General features: G+C 36.1%; 1 protein-coding gene across 14 annotated transcripts in view; it reads right to left on the reverse strand.

Annotated features, from left to right (window-relative positions):
* The window catches only part of PPFIA2 (PPFI scaffold protein A2), a 275129-nt gene that overhangs the window by 163017 nt on the left and 86818 nt on the right, over positions 1-25294 (reverse strand). For 4 of the 14 annotated variants that reach the window (XM_085537760.1, XM_085537759.1, XM_085537757.1 and 1 more), the window contains exon 1: positions 14166-14585. The exons of 9 other annotated variants lie outside the window; for them this stretch is intronic. In XM_085537760.1, coding sequence (XP_085393886.1) covers positions 14166-14246 — 81 coding nt within the window. In that variant the 5' untranslated portion in view covers positions 14247-14585. Of the gene's footprint in view, positions 1-6063; positions 6214-14165; positions 14586-25294 lie in introns of those variants that run through there. One more of the 14 variants, XM_085537762.1, reaches the window with a different exon arrangement.

Consider the following 25294-nt stretch of genomic DNA (forward strand, 5'->3'; position numbering starts at 1 on the left):
GACGGAGCACTGGAACAGGCTGCCCAGGGAGGTGGTGGAGTCTCCTTCTCTGGAGTTATTTAAGACCTGCCTGGACACCTACCTGTGTGACATGGTGTAGGGAGCCTGCTTTGGCAGGGGGGTTGGACTTGATGATCTCTAGAGGTCCCTTCCAACCCCTACAATTCTGTGATTCTGTGATTCTTATATCATTGTTCTTGAAAAAGGAAAAAAAAAAAAAAAAGTATATAGAACCATAACTTAAAACTGTTAAAAGTCTGTCACAAGAAAATGCCCTACAGGACAGCAAATTGAAATTGATGATGCTGGGAACTGCAGCACGAAGGTTGATTTTTTTTTAAGAAAATCACATAACAAAAGAGTTAAGGATGAATAAGAACTACTTAAAGAATCCAATTAATGGAATCTTTAATAGATGTCAAAAATAGACTAGAAGTCTGTTCAAATCTGTTGACTGTAAGTATGAACAAGACGGAAGAAATGTAATTAGCTATTAAATATCTGAAGAGCAACATATGTTACTGTTCTAGTCCCCCTTGGACTTCACCATCAGGCATTCTAATTCCATAAACAAAAGTTCTGAAGCACAAAATTTTGACAGCTTCACTTCAAGCAGTAAATTTGTGTATGTGTATTTGCTGGAAGTTACACATTTCAGTCTTTTCCAGATAGTGAGATATAGCAGACAGTTAGATTTTTGCTCCATTGTTCAAAAAGGTGCTAGCCAAGCTAATCCAAAGCTTCAAGCCAACAGAGACAATAAATGTTTTCAAACCTTATGAAATAAATCAAAGCTGATGCTGAGCTACAGTCTTAGGTTGTTAATTGGAAATAATTATTTTTCTGCCTACTACTAATGTGAGACCCTATTTCAAAGAGTGTTCCACACTTTAAAAAGATTGCTGGACAGCAATCTTTTCATTTGCTTCATCAAAACTGTAGGTGTATACTTGTTATTTTCTCAGAAATATAACATCCTAATAATATTTTCCTCCATATAGTATTAATAGTAATCTTATACTAGGAAAATAATGAAAGACTCTGCACATAAAATGGTTTGAAAGGATTTGTCTGAAATGACTGTCTGACATTAGGGAGGCACGACGGTCTTTATAATTAGAGTTATATTGACAAATATTAGCTAAACATAGAGAGGCTTATCTTTCTGGGCTTCCTCAGAGGAATATTTTCTCCCATAATAGGATTTGGGGCTCACAGAACTAGGCCCTGATTCTGAAATGCTGTTTCTCAGAGCCTGCCACTACAAAAATCCAGACTACTTTAGTTTTTTAGTTCACATCTCTCTGAAGTAAACTTCCCCATTGCCTCAGCTCCATAGAATTATAGAATGGCTTGGGTTGAAAGTGACCTCAAGGACCAAGTTCCAACCTTTCTGCCAGGGTTACCAGCCACTAAGTCAAGTACCAGATCAGGTTGCCTAGGCCCCTACCCAATTGGGCCCTAAACACCTCCAGGTATGGAGCATCCACAGCCTCTCTGGGCAGCCTCACCATTATCATCTCAATGAAAGACTTACCCCACGATCTAATCTAAATCTCCCTTCCTTTAGTTTAAAACCATTCTGCCTTGTCCTATCACTATCTACCTGTGTAAAAAGTTGATTTCCCTCCTGTTTATAAGCGCCCTTTAAATACTGGAAGGCCACAATGAGGTCTCCCTACAGCATACTCTTCTCCAGAATGAACAAGCCCAGTTCCTTCAGCTTGTCTTCATAGGAGAGGTGCTCCAGCCTTCTGATCACCTTTGTGACCCTATTTTTGACCCTCTCCAACAGCTCCACATCTTTCCTGCACTGGGGGGCCCAGACTTGGGTACAGTACTCCAGGTGGCACCTCACGGGGGCAGAATAGAAGAGGACAATCACCTTCCTTGCCCTGCTGGCCACCCCTCTTCTGATGGAGCCCAGGATACTATTAGCCTTCTGGCCTGCAGGTGCAAATGAAAACTGGCTTGGCTTTGAACCATAAAGTGATTTAAGAGTGCCTGAACTGGACTTGTCTTGAACGAAGCTAAAAGATAATCTCTGAGAGTGCATCTAGTGTTTTCCATCAGTTCATTACTGTTCATCCAATGGGACCTGATTAGATTCACTTCAAAGCAAACCAACTAGCCTCCAGATGTCTACAGCACAGAGATTTCATCCTAATCACTTCCTTTTTCATCATGGAGATTAACCTATATTATTCCTGAGTGTTTATCATTGTAGACATAAGCACAGGAATCCAGATCAAGTTCCCACAGTTAGCATTTTTGATTATGTCCTGACATACTGACTTAATATGCTAACAACACAAGTCTATCTCTATGTGTAACCATACCCACACTGCATTTTCAGCATCAGCATCTCCTCACCACTCTGACGTTGCTCAGCACCAACACTCCTATGGCTGAAGCTGTAGACAAAGTCATTCTTCACAGTGTCCCACAACCATGCACACATACAATAATATATTGGTCTCTCTGAAAGTAATGCCTCCTATCTATTTCCATGGAAACTATAACTGACATAAAGAGCACAATAAAATTATTTGGTAGAACACATTCTCAGATACAAAATACTATTTCTCAACGCAGTCGCCACCAGCAGCTATGCCATTTTTGTAAAAATCTGCATGGCTGTCTGGGACATAGTTTGTCTTTCAAAATATTGTCACCACAGCTGAAACTCATCACCCACTGCCTTATTGTGCTCACATCCACTATTTGGTCTCCATAAAAATTCAGCAAGAGTTGATAAATATCAATGGGTACATTTTTTTTTCCCTGTAGAGGAATTCAGTGCCACACCTTTGCTTTACACGCACTTCCATGTCAGATGCCATTCTATCACACTGCCCCTCTGCTGCCACCTGTTGCAAGGCAGCAAATGTAATGGAATACTGGCTGGAAGATTCAACCTGTACTATCATACCACCAACATCTGCCTCTGATGTAGGCCAACATAACAAAATAGGAGGCATTGCTTCCAGAGCAGCATTCACAGAATATTTTATTTCAAAATAAATAAGTAAATAACTAAGCAAATACATAAAAACATCTATTTCATATTTGTCAGGTCTACCACTAGAAGTAACACATTTCATAGGATGAAGCACTTAGTCATGTGAAACTATGTAATCTCTCCTAGTGAATAAATACAATGATACTACTTAGATTTCCACGAATCAGTAATTCCAATTATTTCAGAGGAAATACTGAATCCACACTTTTCTCATTTGTTTAAATGTTCAGATGAATCACATTGTCAACTGGATGTCAGCTGTCACTTCAAAACAGCCCTAGCCTCCATAAATGTTATTCTAAGTGTAACTGCCAACCAACTATTGAACTAGCCAGGAGCAGATGAAGATAAATCAGATTTATTTAATAAAATCATTACTAAGATATTTAGCATTATAAGTCCTTTGATGTAAATTAAAAAGAAAATACAGCTTATTAATAAAGGTAGAATTGGAATATTCATTTTCATGATTCTATTGCAGTAATTTTCCAAGCCCCAGACACATTTATAGGCTAATAAGCTTTTCATCAAAAGAGTTTATTCACATCTCAAATTAACACCATTATAATCATGCATTATATAATTTGTCATTGATCATTGGATAGTTGAACTTTGCACTGCATGTGTTTTTTCCTTGCCTGAAGACAGATGAAAAGAAAAAAGTTGCAGGTAGGTCACCGACATCTCATCAACATCCACTGATGCTGTTGATGATGAAGCTGCATAAGTAAATGCTATAATGAATGAAAGGCAAGCAACTGCTCTTCTTGAGTTGCAGTTTTATAAACCATGTACAATAATATTGTGAAGACAAACTGCTGTATACAAAAAGTTAACAATGTGCTCATTATTAAATGTACCAAAATTTTCTGGAACTGATAAAAACATTTCTAAAAATGAAGACTATCTTTGCCACTTCCTAACCAAGAATATTTCTTTAAGTACTAAAATACTAAAATACTTTAGTATTTTTACTTTTTTTACTAATTACTAGCTCCCTCTCTAGAAGGATATCTAATTAGCATAAGATTATTAGTTGATGTGTAGGGCCACAGTTATGTTCATATAGCTGACCAATTCAGACATCCAGAACAAGAAAAGCTATACTGAGAAAAGTTTTGAGGATGAAGAATTAGACATAGTGTTAAAATTTAGTTGAGATGGAACTAAAAAATTCCAGAGAAAATGTCTTCCTTTTCTGCATATCATGTAGCACTGCGTTTTACATGTTCAGTATGTAGCAAGTTAACAAGGAAGGATATATTCAAGATCTAAGATAACAACTAGGAATACATTTCAAATATGTAGCAAAGCTGACAAATTCCTTACTCAGTTTTCCCATATATAGACAGGAAAGCTTCAGCATAGCAAGACTGGTAATAAACAAAAACCAACAGGAGAAAGACCGTGTTATTTCCAGTAGGTGATAATCATAGTATATAAAGGTTGTGCAACACACCGATCTACAGAAGTGCAAACTGCTCTCATAACAGACTATGCCTATATTGTTCTGTTTCTCTCTATATGCACAGCTTATTACCCACAAGTTCTGCTCTGAAGCCCCTTGCCACAGTGGGCATGAAGCTGAGAGAATGGTTCCACTAGTATCAAGCCAACACACATACTATTTAAAAATCCCTGGTATTCTTACTATTCTGGAAAATGTACATTTCTTACTACAGTTTTATTTTTTATACAAATTCTGGTAAAAGAAACCCAGGCTCAGAATCTATCAGTGAAGGCAATTCTGAAATGGAGCCAGGGTTTCTAGCTATGATTCAGAAACCCTACCATGATTCTATTTATGGATTAGGAGAAGGCACTCCTATTTCTAGTCCTCCTACTGTGTTGCTGCTTTTATTGGTCACATCTAGCCAGCTGCAAATGAAATGGCAACTCTTTTTCAGTCCTAGTGCTTCTGGCACAAGGAGGAGAAGTACTCGCTGGCTTTTTACTCCATTACAATGCAAACTAGGATTGGTCATACTCTGACAGTAATTCTACAGTGAAAAAGTGCATTGACTGCATTGCTCGGTTATTGTTCAGATTCCACAATGAATAATGTTATTATATTAATATTTTTGTGTGATAGGCAAAAGAAAATGGAAAATTTACATTAACATTGACTTAAGACACAAAGCCTTTAAGCTCTTTCATTTTATGTATGTATTTTAAGGTCCTGTATTTTTTGCTGCTCTGATACATTACCATATCTTTGGAGTAAATGCCGCAGTCATACTAAGTGTCTGCAACGATACAAAAGAGTCCTATGCTTATTTATTTATTTGAAGGATATATCAAATGTTTTGTTTTATGTTGTGGCTTTTGGGAAGAAGGACTAGTTTCTGTGATTTCCCCAACTGGCAACTGGTACCCATATAAGAAGCGTGTTTCTCACTTCTTCCTTAAGCAATGCAAATTTTCTGTCTGGAGGAGGATGCAAATATTTTAAGAGATCAAAATAGTCAGCTAATATTCAGTCACTCTTCCCAGTTTACCGTACACAGAGCAGCAGTTTCATAAAATGCATCAGACTGTTTTATTGGCAGACTGAAGAGAACAACAAGGAAAATGAATGGTCATAGAATAAGAAGACTGTAGATTGGGGCAGTCAGGGCAGCTGTCCGCACCATTTCAGCTGAAAAAGAGCATCTAACTGTCAGCGAAGGAGCTTTACAAAAATGATCCTTGTGTCTCAGGTGTCACTGGGGATGCAGGTAGTGCAACCATTGCCTTTGATGATCCATCAAAAAACCACACCAAAACCCCAAGACTCGTGCAAGCTAAAAATTTCTATAGATATTTAAGGCACACAGCAGTTAAGTACGTAGGTCACTCTGAAAGTAATGCTTGCTATTTATTTCCATGGAAACTACAATAGCTGCAATGAGTATAATAACACTATTTGATAGAGCAAATTCTCAGCTACAAAACACTATTTTTCAACACAGTCACCACCATTAGCTGTGCATTTTGGTCAGCAATGGACAAGAAGCTGAATACCGTGCTTGTAAAAATTTCCACTAGCAGTGTTGACTCACTGTTTCACAACAGCTGTGAAGGTGTCATTGCTAGGAAAATGTTGCCCATGCAGTCCAGCTTTCATTGGCCCAAAAGGATGTAAGTCAGAATGTGGGAGATGGAGAGGTTGGCTCAACCGCTTCAAATGCCAACTTGCTGATAATGAGGCTCTGGGAAAGAGAAAGAGGGATGGAATAAACGGGATGTTTTGCAGCTAAGCAGAAGTGTTACGGTTTTATGACTTTGCTTATCAGTATTCCACAACATAACATCATTTAGTGCACCAGGAGTTAAAAGAGTTAATGCTCCAGTTCTGGGTACCTGTCCAGAAGAGAGAGTTAACCCCACGGCATCTGTGTTTATGTCTCTCTTCCCTGGACTGTCGAGGTTCCAGGACAATTGGGTTATTGACGGCAATGTCACAGAAGGCACTAAATCAGGACTTTATAGTGAGTGTGGTAGGTCAGTTCAGCCAAGACCATATGTTCCATGATCTTCAAACTGGTGTAGAGCCTGGTGTTATCATGTTGCAAGAGAAAAGTTGTCTTCTCTAGCCTGGCCCTTGATGTTTGATCCTTCAGCTTAGTCAGCATTGCAATGGAGTAGTCAGAGTTGATGGCTTGTCTGGGTTTCAGGAAATCCACACGGATAACCCCTTTCCTATCCAAAAAAGACAGAACACATCACTTTACCCACAGAGGTCTGCATCTTAAACTTTTTCTTCAATTTATGTCACCACTCCGTGGACTTCCATTTTGACTCCAGCTTGTAGTGGTGACACCAAGTCTCATCACTGATAATGATGTGATCCAGGAAACTGTCATCCGCATCCTCATATTGGTTCAAGAGATCCTGAAAAACTTGCATATGGTATTCTTTCTGTTCCTGCATGAGCATTTGTGGGACTCAGTGCAAACACTGTGGATATTCCAATACTGCCAGTGTTGTTTCTAATGCATACTCAGGTCTGTACACAGTTCCCTGGTCATAATCTGACAGCTTATGTGGATGAGCTGACAGAGATGCTCTTCATTTAGTGGTGTGATAGCTGTGTCTGGAACATGCCTTGTTTTTCATATTCCTGTCACCACTGCTGAAACGCATCACCCGCTGTCTTAATGTGCTCACATCCACTGTTTGGTCTCCAAAGGAAGCATCGATGAATGTCAGTGGGTGATTTTTTTTTCCCTGCAGAGGAATTCAATTACAAACCTTTGCTTCATATGCATTTCCATGCCAGACAACATTTTACAGAATACCCTTCTGCTACCATCTCTCACACAGCAACAAAATGTAATGGAATACTTCCAGGAAGGTTCAACCTCTATTGCCATTCCAACAACATTCACTTCCAGTGTTGTGCATCAGCATAATAAAATAGGAGGAATTACTTTCAGAGCAGTCCTCATATTTTCCTCAGCATATTTAAGTATCACGGGTTTAGGAATGTTATTAGGAGTGTCCAGAATGCCTGGACAACGTTCTTATTTTCTTTTCAGCCTGAAGACTTCTGTTCCATTGCTGAAATCTAAGTGTGACATTGCCACCAATTGGGAAAATTCTGAAATCTGCTATCTGTCATTGCACCTGGACTTGTTAACAAATGCTCGCAGCATTCTCCATTCTACCAAAGCAATTTAACAGCACTACTAGATGAAACTTACAGAGAGTTTATTTGGTTGGACATGTTCTTTTGTGCATACATTTTGTAAATATTTCTCCTTAAAAACTGATCACTCTTTCAATACAGAGAATTTTGATATCTTAGGGTACGTTCATATATAATACTGCATTAATACGCCTTTAAGCAGAAAGTCTTTGAGTTTGTTCATCACAAAACAGGCAATGAAAACATGTATCACAGATTACTATAATAAATCAGAATAAATACTATGTGCTTATAGAATCCCTTCCTGAGTTGGAAGGACTCATAAAGATCACTGAACTCCCAACTCCACACAGGCTCAGCCAAAAATCAGACCATATGTCTGAGAACATTGTCCAGACACCTTTTGAACTTTGGTAAGGACGGTGCTGTGACCACTGCCCCTTGGAGCCTGTTCCAGTGTTCAACCACCCTATCTCATCCACATACATGATCGGTTTCTACTGACAATTGTCATTTGTTTCTGAGTAAAAGACCATGTAAGCATATTCTTCACAAGATTCATTTGGAATTCCTTAATTACATAAAACTCACTTACATGGCTATAAATATTTCCAAATTATTTGCAATGCAAATCTCTTTACTATCATCTCCTGCCTTTCAGAGTGCCCAGAGTTTTTAATGATTTTTTTTGGCCACAGGGCAAAGCACTGGTCCAAAAGTACTCACTGTCACTGTTAACATGCCAGAAGTCTTTAAAAACACCTCCCCATCAGCCCAGCTGTCACTGTTATAGTTTACATTCAATAGCAGAGCTTTCAAACCTTCTGAAGCTTACAACAGCCTCCATGATATGTACCACACCTGTTTTGCACACAAAAGCTATTAGTCACTTGATTCCTATTACAGTTGCATTTATAGTGATGTTTACCACCATTAGTGATATGTTAACAATTTGCTATGAATTTACAGCTTTCACAAAGAACATGCCTCTAGCTCTTTCACACAGTGTTTGCAAAAGAAATGTACTGTGCCAGTGGGTTAAGTAAAGAGAGAAAATGTTAATTTAGGAAAAAACTAGGGAGAAATTCAGTGCCTGGCAGGGGACTGCTAGAGGGAGTTACCCACATGCTCTACCAGCCAGAGAGAAAAAGATGCAAGTGTTAGAGACAAGATCAGACACTGTAGCTCTTCTGTGGACTGGGTCTGTAAGCACACACACACATTTTTGGCCATATTCTGCATGTTATATAAATCACACTGTGTTTACTATGTGTGCATTTAAGTCCAAATAGAGTAGGAAGACAACAAACTCATCAAATGCACATTTTACAAGGATGTTTTAGTGGTGCGAGTGACCATGTCAGATGATTAACAGCCTTCCCCATTACTGAAAATATATATTTTTCATAAAACTGGGAATTTCTGCAAAGTTATTGTTAAAAACACTCAAAAGCTCTTGCCTTTGTTGTTAAATTACATAACATGGAAAAGTGAGGCAACAAAATGATCAGAAAGAAAAGTTATGGTCTGCTGAACAGTAGCATGGCTTACCTACCTGAAGCATGATCTAATGATACATCTATTCAGATAAGTGCAATTATTCATTTAAACAAGATATTTTCTCTTATAGGAGACCTTCTATTTCAATTACTAACTTCTGTATAAGAGATATATGAAACAAGTATAGTGCTACTGAACAACTGAAACCACAAGATGGTACAAAGCAGCAGCTCTGTATAAATATATAGTTCACTTAAACTACGTAACACAGGAAAATTAACAAACGTGTTTAGCATTTTGTACAGAGTATGATTTTTCATACAGCTTAAAGCACATTCTGTACTGCAAAGTAACATTTTCATTTGCATTCTGTTGTTAGTTTGCTATCATGATAGCATAACTTCTTAGTTGTTAACAGCTGAAAAATAGTTGTAATCACAGTCATGGCGATAGATGTTTTATGTATAGACACATTTCCCACTTTCCCAGTAACCCAGTTTCAAATTTTTAATCAGCAATGTACTTTTACAGTAGTTCATACTGTATTTACATGTTCATGTCATACAAATCTTTTAGGACTTCTCTTCAGCTTTTGTAAGAAAGTCATTTTATTTCTTTACAGGCCTTCTGATCATCATGAGACTTTAAAATAAAATTGCTCTAACCTCTCAAGGTTTCAGAAAATAACCCCTTTTTCCCTACTTGTTAGAGTATAGGAAGAGTATAGTCCAAATGTCCTGGGTCCATTTATAAACCACAGATTTTATCTGACTATAATATGGGCTAGTAGTGCTTCCAAGTGTTCTAAAGTTTGCATTTATCATTTACAGACACTGTTACTTCATACTGATTATTCTGATTATTTGAAAGCTAAAGATGCAGCAGGATCCACAGACTCTGTGTTCTGCAGCAATCTGTGTGTCTGTCTCTCTTTTGTGCATGCCTGCTTCCCCATTTCTCCCTATTTGCCATCTCTTTCAGCTCTTATTTAGGACTGTGATTAGATCTGTGCATTAGATGTGTGCTTACCTTAATAGTGGAGAATTGCAAGAGGTAGAAATAATATTCATAGAAACATTTTAGCTTTTGCTAACCTAAAAAGGCTCTTTTGCAAAGAAGTTGAAACAAAAAATGCCGCTTTGAATTTCAAATTCTGTTGGAATAAATTTGACATTCAACGTGAAAATCACTTTCATGTTTGGTAGTTGCACAAAATAGTATTCACATGTAATAGTGTACACAACAAAATTAAGTAAACCAAAATCTTAACTACGTGGAAAACATCAATGTCACTGAACTTGCTTTTATCATAGAATAGCTTCGGTTGGAAGGGACCTCAAAGATCATCAGTCTCCAACCCCTCGGCCACAGGCAGGGCCACCATCCTCTATATCTAATACTAGAGCAGGCTAGTCATGATCAGAGCAGTATTATTCAGTGTTCAGAGAAGAAATACAAAGTTTTAAAATTATGTTCCTTAATTCTACGCCTTTATAAAAATGCAATAACCCTTCATGCTCTATAAAACCTCTCTGATTAAAAATGACTCCTTCAATACATTAATATACCCCATTACATAACCAACAACATAATTAAAAATCTCATTTATAACCCAGTCTGTTGCACTTGCACCTGTATTTTATGCAAATGTTCACTAAACACAGTGAAATAATACAAGACCAACCAAGGAGAAGGTCAGTCTCCCTACTTGGAATTTTATGTTTACAACTTTTGTGTAAGTTTTTGCTCACTGGGAGAGCCTAGCGAAGAAATTTAGCCACATACAGTAGCAGGAATGCTATCTTTTTATCAGACCTGAAGATGAGAAGAAAGAAAACCACTGCTTTCTTTTTTATATGGCTGCAAAAGTCTGCTAAGACTGGAATAAGCAAACCGAGATGTAATAAAAAGATACTGAAATACAAAGCACTAAGATTTGGCATCATCTTGGTTCTCATAAAATTAAATCTCGTTCATACCAGTGTTATAACTTCTTCATTTCATATGGTGTATAACTTCTGTATGACTTCCTCTTACACAGTTTGCTATTCTAATTGCTTTAATCGAGCATAATCTAAGACAAAAGCTTGTGTTTGTTTTAATTATAACAGACACTTTAGTAAATAAACTACTTTTAACCAGGCTTTAAACATTTGCATAAGGACAGATTTCATGAGTAGAACAAAGGAACTAGTAATTTCATAACATTACATAGATAGATGCAGATATCTATGTCAATTTTAAATTCAGTGCATTGTCTAAGCACTTATTGTTCAGGACAAAAACTAAACCAATAAAACATAATGGTAGAGAATGAGTAAGCAAACAAACAAACAAAAAAAAAGAACACAAAAAACCCCCACCTCATTTATCCTCTCTTATTTCTAATGAAAATGTAATTAAATGTTGCCATTAGTTGTTGAAAAATTCCTTGCTAATTTAATCTAAAAATAATGTCTGTCAGGCACGAAAATCTGAATTTGCAAATTTATGGTAAAACTCTCATCTCAATTTGTTACACTTTTAAATGAGACACATTTTACCAAAGCATACTATTAAAAGCATAAAATTAAGAGCTTAATAAATGCTCAAGAGCTTGTACAGGTATCTACTCCTGTGATCCTATCTGGTCCAAGGGTTCTAGATACACTGGCCAGCAGAGGCTAGTTTAGGTTTATTTCCTAGGAACAACCACAGAATGCAACTTGTGCATATGCTTTATTTTTCCTTCAATGCCATTTTTGTTGATGAGAGAATTAGTATGCTGTGGTTTTGAATCAACTTACAAATAATACTGCAGCCTAAGTGCTACCATCAGGCAGAGTTCAGGTCCTTATCTCACAAGTTTTGAACGTGCTAAATACTGGGTTTGCCAAGTTTATTTTCACATATTTAGATTAAATACCTGCTACATATATTTCAAATTAACAACCATTAAACTGGTCTAACATATAGACACCATAGAATAAGTAAGCAAGAAGGTAAAAGTGAAAGTAGTGTAAAACAGACAAAAACAATTAACAAGAGTCATATGAAGTCCTTCTCAGCAATTAAATTTATAAGCAAAGACTGAAGTAACTCAAGAGAAGATATAAGAGGAACCATGGTCAAAATCTAGAAAGTAAAGACAGTACAGGCCAAAGCAAGGAGTGGAAAGTTGCTTCACGTATCTTTCTTTTTAATGCATGGATATAAACAAAACAAAACAAAAAAATATGTATATAAATATTTTAAAAGGACATCAGAGGAAAAAAAGAAGCTTTCTTTGGTCTATTTTTATTATTATTTTTTTTTTCCCAGATTCTTTTAGCACTAATAACACCAAACTGTTCCAGTATGCAAACAGACTGTCCTGAAATAGCAGTAATGTAAATCAAACTCTACATTGCTTGTTAAAATATACACAGTAAAGGAGGACAGTAAGTTCTATTTCACTTTCATTACTGTCCTCTCTGCTTAGTGGGAGAAAACATTTTTAAATGAGGTATTTTGAATGTAGGATACCATCTACAGAAATTATAGAGATTGAAAGTAAGAACAATATGTGCTGAAAAAATTATGTACTCGTTATTGTTTAGCTTCCTAAAGTACCACAAAATAAAACTTCAAATTTGGAATCACAACCAAGCATCCTAATTTTAGTGACTCTTTCAACTCAGCACACTCAGAAAGAATACCTGACGTCAAGAACTGTGTGTAAGAGCATAGCTACAGGAGGCTGTACAGAATATTTAGATGTCAGTGTGTGAGAAAAGTAGTCATGTTATAGAAAAACAGGCCTGGGGCATTTATGTCTCTGAATCACTCCCAGGATCAGCAGATAGTCACTGTTAGGAAGATGCCACTCTTTCTGCACAGCCCTTAACTATCATTTCACATCACTGTGAGAAGAGCAAGATAACACAATTAAAAACAACAGATGAACAGAAAACAAAAACAAAATGCGGTTACTCAACACAAAGGAAGGGATGTCTGCATTTCGTGAAGGAAGTTTGCTATGTATTTTATGTTTAACTTTTAATTGCCTCATATTGTTTGCTCCAGTAGTATACACAGCATGTATTGATTATTAAAGATATCAGTCTACAAAGGAATCAAGTAACCAAAAAGACAAAACTGATATACATGACTATGAATAGGAAGATTATTCAAATCCTAACAATATCAGAGGCTGAGTCTGAAAAGCAGTTGTCGCTTTAAGTAACGGAGTATTTGAATTGCCATGCAGGGCCAAAGCACTATGAAGAGCAGCTGGGAGGTGGGGCAGGTATTTTTTTGTTAAATCTTCATGAAGATATTTTTCCAGAGCTAAGGCACTGAAGATTTATTTTAATTGAATGCCACATAAAACTGGCTGTAATTAGAATGGTTTGCACAATAGATTTAGAGCATGTAGTAGTTTGGTTTTATTTTCACCTTTAGCTGAGTATACATTGTTACTTACCTGGATGAGGGAAAACTTGGGTTAAAACTAGGATCCTTAATAATCCTAACAGTAGATTTTGCTATTCAATCCATAGCATATGTGTGCAAAGGAATCAAATTAAGCATCAGCATGAAACTACATTCAGGATTAAAAGAAAAAAAAAACAAAAAACAACAAAATCCAGACAGGCGCAACATACAAAGTTTTTAAAATATATACATTTTTAATGTATCAGAAACTGGGAATTTCTGACAATGCCAACACAGTGCTCTTCACTAAAAGTGAAGACTCAGTGTGGGTCCATCTAAGGAACTATTATAAATCTCAAGACAATAATATAGGAAAAATAGAATCAATAGCAAAATCAGTTTGAATGCAATTTAATATTAATTCATGAACAATTTACATGCTGATTTCATGAAGGCAGCAAACTTACTGTGATAATATTCATTTCTTACATATTGCTTCCTACCAAGAAAACAATAATTAACACATAAGCTTCTTAACCTATTAGCTATCCTTACTCAAACTTTACCTATCACTAAGTACCAAGAAAAATCTGTTCAGTTTTATTTAAGTTCACTTACCTGAAAAGTATAAAACCGGGTCCCATTAGGAGGATGCACTTTAGGAGAGGCAGAGACAGTGTTCATATCTGAGAATATCATTTCTGGTCGCACAGACAATACAATCCACAGAAAGCTACAGATGCAGAGTAGAGTGCTAAGCTCAGAGATAAATCCTTTCACACATTTAGGAAGGCAATTGTACAAAATGCAGTCTTCCCCATCCGTCCAGAAATACAGTGACAGCGTTTTGAATGCTCCACTCCTACATCCGTAAGCTAAGCTGTAAGGTCATCGCTCCCTGACCTTTAGCTAAGCCAGCCCTTCAAAATATGCAGAATGCATAAAAATTAGAAATGCCGAAGAAAAGAGAGATAGAACCTACAGTACGTGGAGCTTGTGCAGAATCTGGCAGTGCTCAGGACCTGCCCATCTGTTCTCAGTGATAATCACCTCCCTCCGCCACAGCCTTTGCAAAGTGATTATGCTAAGCATCCCAGTTAACCAATAACACACAGTTTCATTTCAAGCAAGCATGCACAGTGAAAGACAGAGGACCTCTTCCGACTAACCTGAAGTATGCCTCCTGTTCAGGTTATAGATGTACTTGATAACAATAATTTTAATATTTCAGTGTCTGACAGATCTATTAACACATACTAGCAGGCTCTAAATAACAAAGAGGGTTTTCGTTTTGACTGTCTTGCCTAGATTTTAGAAATAGCTTATTGCTCTCCAAATTGGTATTTTATATATATGTATATATATATATATTACATGTATATATATATGTTAAGTATATATATTTGTGATACTATGGACTGCAAATAGTGGAAAATAAGTATTTCTGAGAATATTTGCAGAGTTAGACTCAGTTAAAGCATAACACATGTTTTTTCATTCTTCCCTAACATAACTAAATATAAGGTTGAAATTTTGTTCAGTGCCTAAAAGTGCTGCACAATGATAGAGTCTTACAACTTAGCTTTTTAGTTTTGCACAGCATCTTTGAAAAAGAGTTCCTTTTAAGGTCAAGGATCACGCTAGGAACACCTGCACTCAACATCCAGAAAGCATCCACTGCATATTTTTTCATGCAAAGACCATCTGAACTACATGAAGAAATTAAAGAAAGCAGTACTGAAAGAACTAGAAACTTTTTAGCAGCAAAAACTAAGTGTTCCGTTTGCTAAAACTGAAAAATAGTGTTTAAGGAAAGAGTAAGAAAAAATCTAAAGCGATTAGAAAACTTCACAGGTTCCATTAAGTAGTTTGTATTTTATTCATAAGGTTTACAAGGGAAACAGAAACCACTTAAGAAATGTTATTTTCAAAATGAAACTTGTCAAAAAGCTCAGGTTTGTCAAAATCCAGGCTGCCTGTTTTTTGTTCTATACAATCTTAATGGTTTTACCAACTGAAGATATTAGTTTGTAAAGATAAATGCCCGTGAAAGGGGTTTGGATAGTTTCAGAGATGCCTGCTTAAGTAAGTGAGTAAACCAGTGTAGTGCATAGTGCAAAAATCATAATTTGTAAGCCAAAGAAACAGAAAAAAAAAAAAAAATCCCTTTAGATCCTAGTACTGTAAAACATTTCATTATAATTACCATGATATTGCTTCTACATCATCTACAGAATTAAAGAAAAAGCATTGCCTGTAGCAATTTCTTGAGAACTACATTTCACATAATAGATTGTACTCCCCTCTTGGAATTCTCTTCCAGAAGATCTAGATGCAGGTACTGGCAAAGGGGTCCCTCAGCTGGTCAAAGCAAACATAGAGGATTTCTGCTAATCTGTATTTAGAACCTTTCATGCTGAGTGGATGCTTTCTCCTCCAAAATTTACCTTTCAGACTTTCAGTGCAATGAATAAAGTTTCCTTTGAAAGCACTTAAAATCATTTACCCTGTAAGATCATAGAAATTCAGCTATTCCTTCCTTCACCAGGCCTATAGCTTGTAGAATTTGTGAGCAGAATTCCATGCTTATTCTATTCCATGCTATGGGAGAATAGACAATTAGTTTTGTTACTAAATAAATGTACCTATTAATCTGAATTTCTTCTGTTTCAAATTTCATGAATTTTTTATCTTCATTTCTACCAGCAACATAGGAATCTCCAATCTTGGCTTGTGCTAAACCGTAAAATAGTGATAATAAAATAAAAAATGGCTTTGCCAACAGAGAGACAGTAAATACCAAAGTTATGAAGAACACTCTAGTGTCTGCCACACAATCATAAGCTTATTGCTGTAGCTGGACTTTGTAGCTCCTCATTTACTCATCAAGGGCTACCTATCTTCAAGCAGTAGCATCCCACTGGGGACTCTTATTGGGATTTCTGTTTACCATCACTTAGCTGCTCATTATTTTCAATAAATTACTGCTTTTCAAAATTGTGCACTGTATCGTTTGGCTTTCCCACTTAAACAACTTAGACAAACCTTTTGGTTCAATTAAACACATCTTCTTAGCTCTGGAAAGAAGGCAAGCCTTATTACCATTGTTCTCTCTCTTCACAGACTTTTACCCCATGTGAAAATGTGACCAGTAACAATGATATATTTTCCTTTAGATCACAGTGAAATAGACCAACCCATCTTTGCCAGACCATCATGGAATCTGAACACAGCTTCACTGTAATACACAAACAACTTGGAAACAGTTACAGGCTTGTTTCAGAAAAGCCAGCAGCCTCTTAACTGGGTTTCAGCAGTCTCCTTAGAAGAAGAAGCTGAAACCAGGTCTCCCATGTCTAATTCAATGCCTCAACCACTGAGCTAAGCACCAAGCATCTCAGCCTGAAAGTAAACAGAAAGTGGAACAGAATAAACCAAATAAAGAAAACTGAACAGATCCAAAAGGACAAGGAGAAAAAAGACCACAACTACCATTCAGTGGTAGAAGTGTTCACAGAGGATCCTGGGGTAATTCCAATTGAAATACTTGCTACAATGAGTCTTCCAATTAAGGGTTTAATTATTCCATGAATTTAGTAGAGAAAAAAATAACTCCTAAATGAAAAGAATATAAACCTAACACTGGTAAGAAGTATGAGATGTGCTAATGAATTACCTGAGATGGCTCTATGTCAGTTATTTCTCAATCTATGAGTTATGAAACTCTTAGTCTGTGTTATATGTGCTATATTTACCTCACATCTTAATTGAATTAGTCTCTCCAAATCCTTCAGTATGGTTTACTAGTTTAACTAATATTTTTGATGTTTATTTATATCTACACACACATCTAGTTATAAAAATTGTAGGTTACATATATAGAAAGAAAGAAAGGAAGGTAGAAAGAAAGAAAGAAAGAAAGAAAGAAAGAAAGAAAGAAAGAAAGAAAGAAAGAAAGAAAGAAAGAAAGAAAGAAAGAAAGAAAGAGAGAAAGAAAGAAAGAAAGAAAGAAAGAGAGAGAGAAAGACTATCTATATATCTAGGCATTATATGAAGTACTCTGGAAATTCAGGCTCACTGATTCACTGATGACTGTAGAGACAAGATGAACCTTTAACTGGCAAAACACAGTTTATGCTACGGCTTGTGAGATACAGTTTCTCTTCAGATTATATAGTGCTTAAAACCAGATGTTTTGAGTTAAGATTTAAATCACCAGTTTTTATTAAATTAGACAAGTAATTATCTAGAAACAGGGACTTTATATCACACACTGTTCTCGTCTTTATCAGGGAAAACCATGTTAAAGAAACACGCCTTCAAGAGTGACAGTGTGTGATTCTCAGAACATTACAGAATTTTCAAACTGATCTTAACCCTCACCACATTTATTTTGGAGTGACAGAAACCCAATTAAGTAAGTATTCAATATCTTCAGTACCATACTTGAAATGATGTTTCTTTAAGATACTATTGCAGACATCAAGTAGAGCAAGTATCTGCTTTAAACAGAGAACTATTAATATTTAAATAGTTCTGATCTCCAGCTATTAATGACTGAAAAGATGTTAATCCTTTACCACAGACCACAAAAAAGATATTCCAGTTGCATATCAGTTTACAACTGCGTTCATAAAGTCATGCATCATATCCAGTTGTTCACCATATCCAAAATAATTTACATTTTCCTTTTAGTTGTATGTTAGAAGTGTTTTGGTTTTCTTTTATTTTGTTTTCTATCCACCAAACCAGACAAAAAACCACATCATCTGATGACTCAATACACTTCAATATATATCAAGTTTCAGAAAACTAACCTCTCCCAACTGGTATAACTCCTAGAAGTGGAAGAGACCATAATGGAAAAGGAAACACAGTATAGAGATGATTTTGCTCCCTACCAGCTTTCTGCTACAAACAGATTTTAGATCTTTTAGATTTTTAGAAATAGATCACCTCACCTTATTGATAGGTAAAGCACATAATTCATCCTGCTTCTATAACCAAGTACTTTCCATTATGGTCCTGTGTTGTGGATTTGTTGAATATACAATACCCATGCTTGTACAAGGGCAAGTGTTGGTACAAAATCAGTATGAACCGATGAGCCTTATTTTAACCTCAAATATAAGAATTTTTGTAATCTATAAGGGAAAGCACACTGCAGAACAAAATCTCGTCTGTTAGATGCAAACTGTCAGCAAGAATTATGGATAAATGCATAGTCCTAACAGGTTTATGCAGTACAATAGCTGCCCTTTCAAGCACAAGAACAAATGAAGCTTTCAGAGGAAATGCACATATGAATATAATAACTTTGTTGTACACAATGGGACATTTTACTAAGCACTGCAGTTACTCTGAAAAAACACACAGCACTTTCATCAGTCAATCAGCTTCAACCTTTCATAATTATTTATCTTATTAACAGCAAACTACAGAACTAATTTTTGAATGCTATGCCATAAAAGTCTATTAAATTAAAACCACTTATTGAAATATATTAGTGAGTTTATGAAAAAAAGGAACTAATCTATGGTAAATTTGCTTGTCTCACTGGAGGCCAGTAATGAGCAGAGTATGCCAGGGGTCAGAAATGGGTCCAGTCCTGTTTAACATCTTCATGAATGATCGAATGATGGGGCAGCAAGTTTTCTGATGGCACAACATTGGGGGCAGTGGCTTACTCACCAGAGTGCCATGCTGACAACCAGAGGGACCTGCTGAGGCTGAAGACATGGGCCAAGAAGAACTTCAAGCACTTCAGCAAAGAGAATTGCAGAGACTTGCAACAACCCCAGGCACTGGGACATGCTGGGGGCCACCTGGCTGAAAAGTAGAAGTGGACCTAGGGTTCTGGTGGGCACAGAGTTGAATATGAGCCAGGAATGTGCCCTTGCCATTAAGAAATATCCCAGGCTTCATTAGGCAAAGTACTACCAGCAGGCTGGGGGGGGGGGAGGGGGAGGGAAGTGGGATGGTGATCCTTCCCCTCAGTGCTGGTAAAGCTGCACTTGTAGTGCACCATCCTGTTCTGGGTCCCTGTACAAGAGATACATGGAAAATGTGCAATGCAGGGCAACATAGATGAAGAAGGGACTTTTCTATGAGGAATTTCTGAGAGAGCTGAGAATCTTTAGACTAAAGAAGGCTCAGGAAGGATGTTACCAATGTACACATATACCAGAAGAGAGGATGCAAAGAAGACAGAGCTGGACTCTTTACAGTGATGCCCAGACAAGAAGAAAAGGACGTAAAATGAAATGTACAAGGTTTCTCCTGAACATCAGGAAACACGTGTTTACTGTCTCAGTGACCAAACACTGGCAAAGGATGCCCAAAGATGTTTTGGAATCTCCTTCCTTGTAGATCTTCAAAAGCTGCCAGGATATGTTCCTGAATAATTGAATGGTCCTGCTGGAGCAGGGGTGTGTCCAGATGGCCTCCTGGGGACCTGGACAACCTCAGCTGTTCTGTGATGCTGTGAACCTATCATGCAAGCAGTCCTTAATCAAGAATCATGAAATGTAGCCACAATGCAAGTGAATCCCAAAGATAAAACACTTGATTTTTTCCATGTATTTGCGTAGGCATAAGCAAGGTTTCCTTTCCTTCTGTGCATTCTAGACAGGTGACTGATGACCACAACTAGGACTAAGTGGCAGTGGCCTACAACATGCTTGTTTGAGAAAGTATTCCTAATATTCTCAATAATTTTTGGCTACATGGTAGTACCTCTGCCTCCCTTTCGGATGGTTCACTAAAACTGGGATGAAAAATCCAAAGTGCCATTCCTTATTCTTCAAAACAATTCAGTTATTCAGTACTGCATCTGTTTCCTCAATACAACTTGACTATCAACGAATCATAACTGTACACACAGAAACACTGGTAGGTAACTGAAATGAACCTGATATAAAAGCTGCTCTATCTATTTTTAAGTGATGTGTTGATGACAATGACTCATGGAGTGAATCTAAAAGAGTAACTGAATGAAAACATAATGTCTGAATATAGAAGAGAGTATTCTGATCATGGAGCATAATGCAAGAGTGAAATGAAGGTGCAAGGAAAAGAATAAATGAAACAAAACAACAAAACAGCAACAGCAACAACAAAAAAGATAGATTTATCTCTGTGCCACTAAGCTGTATCGTACTTGATTTGAAAAGATACATACTTCAGGACTCATGCATCAACTAACAAAATCATAGATTTCAAAGTATATTTAGTACACAGTCTGTGTCCAATGACATTCACTCTTGATGCTAGGAATGACTGCACTTCTGTTTTGTGGTGTTATTACATATTTCAATAAAAAAGTTTTAAGGGCTCTTTAAAATTAGACACAATTTAATGTATAATAATAGCAATGACTGCATTTGTGAATACTTTAATAAATTTCCAGTCAAATCTAAAATTAACACTTGACAAATCAAGACAAATACTGCAAAAAAAAAATTGATTCCAGATGGTATCAGAGAAATAATGAAAACAGTCATCTTGTTATTTCACCCTGCATCATATCGCTTAGGTATCACTTTCACTATTTACATCCTTTATGTTGTTTATATTGTAACATTATACAGAGTAGTATCAGTATGCTTGGCAAAATAAGAGTCACTTCTTACCAGTAAATGAAGAGTCTAAGTCATGTGCATTACTGCATGGTATCACACGGTACATTAAGAATAGGTGAAATTATGAAAGAACATTAGAGATTATAATCACTGTTTATGCACCATCCTCAGCAGAGAAGCTTTTTCTTTTTTAAGAGAATATTGTATACTATGTGCCTCATCATGAATTTAGAAACAGTGTAAAAGCCTATGATGGAAAAATAGAAGAAGTTACAAATTAGGGATAAGACATTAAGGAATGACTTAGCACAACTCACTATGAACAGATACCCTCTCTAACCTGCCTCTCCTCTCTTCACAAACTAATCTCAAACTCTTCTAAAAGTATTATTTTATTCATTTTCATTTATTTATTTAATAATAAAATACAGATCTTTACAGACACTAAAATGAATTCTGTTCCACAAGTATAAAAACTGTCCAGAGAGTAATGAAAATGAGTAGGAAAATTATACCTACAAGATAAAAGCAGTCAGGAAAGCTTGTGCAAAATTGTCTTGACCCTTTATTTCTATTTCTGCTAAATCTGGAAAATATCTTTTGTCAGAACAAGTGAGTGATTCAAGCTGTTAAACTGGTCCTTTGTGTAAGAACTTACGGAACTGAATTAAAGGATAAAGTCAAGAAATGATAGTCCTATTCAAAGAATATCATAATCACTGTGGATATCAGTAGGCTTTTGCAAAGGGTCGGATTTTTGCTTACTTGATTAACATTCATAGTTTTTTCAAACTGTTGGTCAACATATTTATTTGACCATGAACACCGAACAACTTGAACACCCAGATTAAAAAACATAAAACTGTTTACTTGTATCTTATTTCACATAGTGCAAGAATTGAAACATTACAGTTCTACTAAAGTTCCAAAGAGTAAATTTACCTTAGTAGTTTTTCTGAAGCTACCTGGGTAGCAAATCTGCATTTGATTGCAGTTACTGGATCTGGAGTCTGATCAAAGACTTTTGACAGGTGGAACAATATGTACAGAAACAATTCCAAAAGCTGTAATTAATCTTGATATTTAATTGAAAACATCCTTTATCTTATTTTCAGGATTTTCTGCCTTTGAATAGCCCCTCTAAGTCACTTCATCCCTGCTGATGATGGTAAAGGCCATTTTGAACATCAGATCTCATTGCTGAAGCAGACCAGGCACTCAGAGTGCTGAAGCAGGTTTGAAAGTGTCAGACCTGTTGCTCAAGTATGTTTAAATAATTCAGTCTTCTATGGATAGTGAAAAATTTCAACTCACAGCAGAGTAAAGACAGTCAATCAAAACTTCCAGGGCATTTTCTTTCTTCAGGTTTCTACCAGAAATCAGTAATAATATGACAGCTTGAAAAGACTTCAAAAGCACGCCACAGTGTGCATCACTTTATTGCCATAGAGTGTTATGAAGATAAGTGGCCAGGGTAGAAAGCAGAAATAGCGTATTTCTCAAAAATGTATTCTATTATTTCTTCTCCACTCATCCTTAACCTCTTGATATCATCTTCCCTTTCAAAAGTGCATTGGGAGTGTCTGTGTACTAATACTTTTTCAAATCGTTTTTCCTTCAGCACTGAAAAGATATAGGATTATAAAACAAAACAGGCAGTGGTGTCCTGAGGCCAAATGGCTGTTCCAGCTCTTGATTCAACAGACTTTCATTTCTCCTTACAGGTTATTACAACAATACAGGAGTATTCAGCAACTGCATAGCTAGTAAGTACAAGCAAACACTCCATTTTTTCTGGGAAGAAAACTCTGGTAAACAGATATAGTTGAAAGACATTTTTCCAGTGCTAGAAATTGTGAATTAAAATGAAACTAAATATTTTACATCTTTTTAGTTTTAGTTCAGACTTTTGCAATCACAATACATGCTATGTTAGTTAATGCCAATTTAATGCAGATTTTCAATGATCCTATCTTTCAGAAAATTCAAAAGTTTCTGAGAGAAGATCCAAAAGCCAACAATATAAAAATATCATTTTCTGAACCTCTGGAATGAATTGCTTTTGAATGTGGTAAATGTGCAAATATACTCCCCAAAAGGATTTGTTAGACTTTCTGCAACTTCATCTTCACAACAGTCCTATTTATTGTTTCTTAAACATGTGTTTTTTTGTTTGATTTTTAAATCAAGATAGGATGCTTATTGAGAACACAGTAGAAATAAAAGATTTTTTTATATCCTTTCTGCATTCATTCAAGATGATATAAAATGGGGAAAAAATTACATCAGTGTTCATCATGCAAGGGACTAAGTGGAATTATTCAAGTCCTCTCTTGCCATACATGTAAAAAGCTTATAAGCAGTGGAATATATATGCGCCTAACATTCTAATGGCTTAAGCTATAGTTAGAAAATCAAGATGTACAAGGATCAATGACTGACAAATATGTGTGCCAGTATTACCTGAAGAAAGAACTATTGTTAATGATCATGGTCTAAAGACATGCACTTGCACTTGGACTGGTCAGGATAAATAACTACTGCATCCTCATGCTGAATGTTCTTTATGAATGTATATAAGGTAGCTTTTCTATTTTTCTTTTTCAAGGAAACGGTGGCCATAATGAACATGAGAATCTTCTGCTGGGCTCTACCTGCAGTATCAGTGACAGTGTCTCTCTACATTACCACACACTCCCTTTAAAGTCAGTATGATAGTCACATTCAAGGGGCACTGCTTCTGACCTATTTTACATGACTATTTTAGTTTGAGATAGATGAATCACACCACAGAGGTGGGAGGCAGTAAAGACAGAAATGCCTACACTGTGCATGTCTGAAGTTAGGTGCAGTGAATCCTACCCTGAGAACCTAAACTGAAAGTCATCAAAATATGACAAGAAAATATTATAATAAAGGACAAAAACCCCACACTGCTGATTCAGTGCACCAGAGGGGACTTTACCATTATAAATAACTATTCCTATAAAATGACAAAAAAATATGCAATACATTTTTTTTTTCTATAAAGAAAACAAAAGCACCTAAACTTGAAAATGGCTCTTTCTACTCTCAAAATAAATGTTGTGAAAAGCAACATTCACAGTCACTTTTATATGAAGTAAATCTGCTGTTACACATGCAAGGCTAACAACACAGACTGCAACAAATCTACAGAATGTTATGGAATATATATAATATATATATTATACATAATATACATAATATGTTATACATATATTATATATATATTATACATATCATTTACATCTTAGAATTCTGTTTAGCTTTAAATTTGGGTAAGTGCTAAGTAGTTACAATGTTAATGAATATGTTCATAAGATGGCGTAGGAATACTGGAAGAATTGTAGAGCATCAGATATATAATTAACTTAGGATGTATGTGATATGTATGCATCTTTGGCTTAAAGGATAGTAAAATTTGTAATGTGTATTAAAGTTTTCTAATTCCATTGAATTAGGAAGAATTTGGAAAAAAAATGGCACAAGTCAACTACTGACTTAACATGCATTATTCATATAAAACTTTAGTCCTTTCCCTAGTCTGATGTAGTACTTATGGTCAGCAATACATTATGGAAAGTTTACACATAAAGAAGATATAAATAAAATACAATTTGTTAGATTTCATCAGTTTTAAATGTTTCCATCTTTCATCTTCACTCACTGGCATCTGCCGTACTAAGTTACATCACACAAGATTTGGTGTAGCTCCTTGGAAGCACTTTCATTTTATGTAAATATGTTATTGATTATTTCTTTTTTAACCAACAATACTAATCACAACACTTTCTTCAAAGCCTTCCTTATTCCCTCAAATCACTTTCACTAACTCTAAATCTCCTGATAGCATCTTACCCTGACAGAGTATGTCTTGGTCCCTTTCAGCACATCCAGATGGAAACTGAAAGGAAATATTTTATCATACTTCTACTCCCATTCATTTACAAAGACTCCAAACCTCCACGCTGGCACACAGAAAATGGTATTGAAATCACAGTTAGTAGCTGTCTGCTTGGATTGAACAACAATGTACATTTGATAAAACAGCTGGTGTACAAACCAATGTAGACAAACACAAACTGTGATTCCACACTTTTAGGCACTGACCGGAAAAGAAATTTCATTAAAAGGTAGAATGGTCTT

Source organism: Coturnix japonica, chromosome 1 (assembly GCF_054131305.1).
Source record: "Coturnix japonica strain WE chromosome 1, WE-NBRP24, whole genome shotgun sequence".
Classification (NCBI taxonomy): Eukaryota; Metazoa; Chordata; class Aves; order Galliformes; family Phasianidae; genus Coturnix; species Coturnix japonica.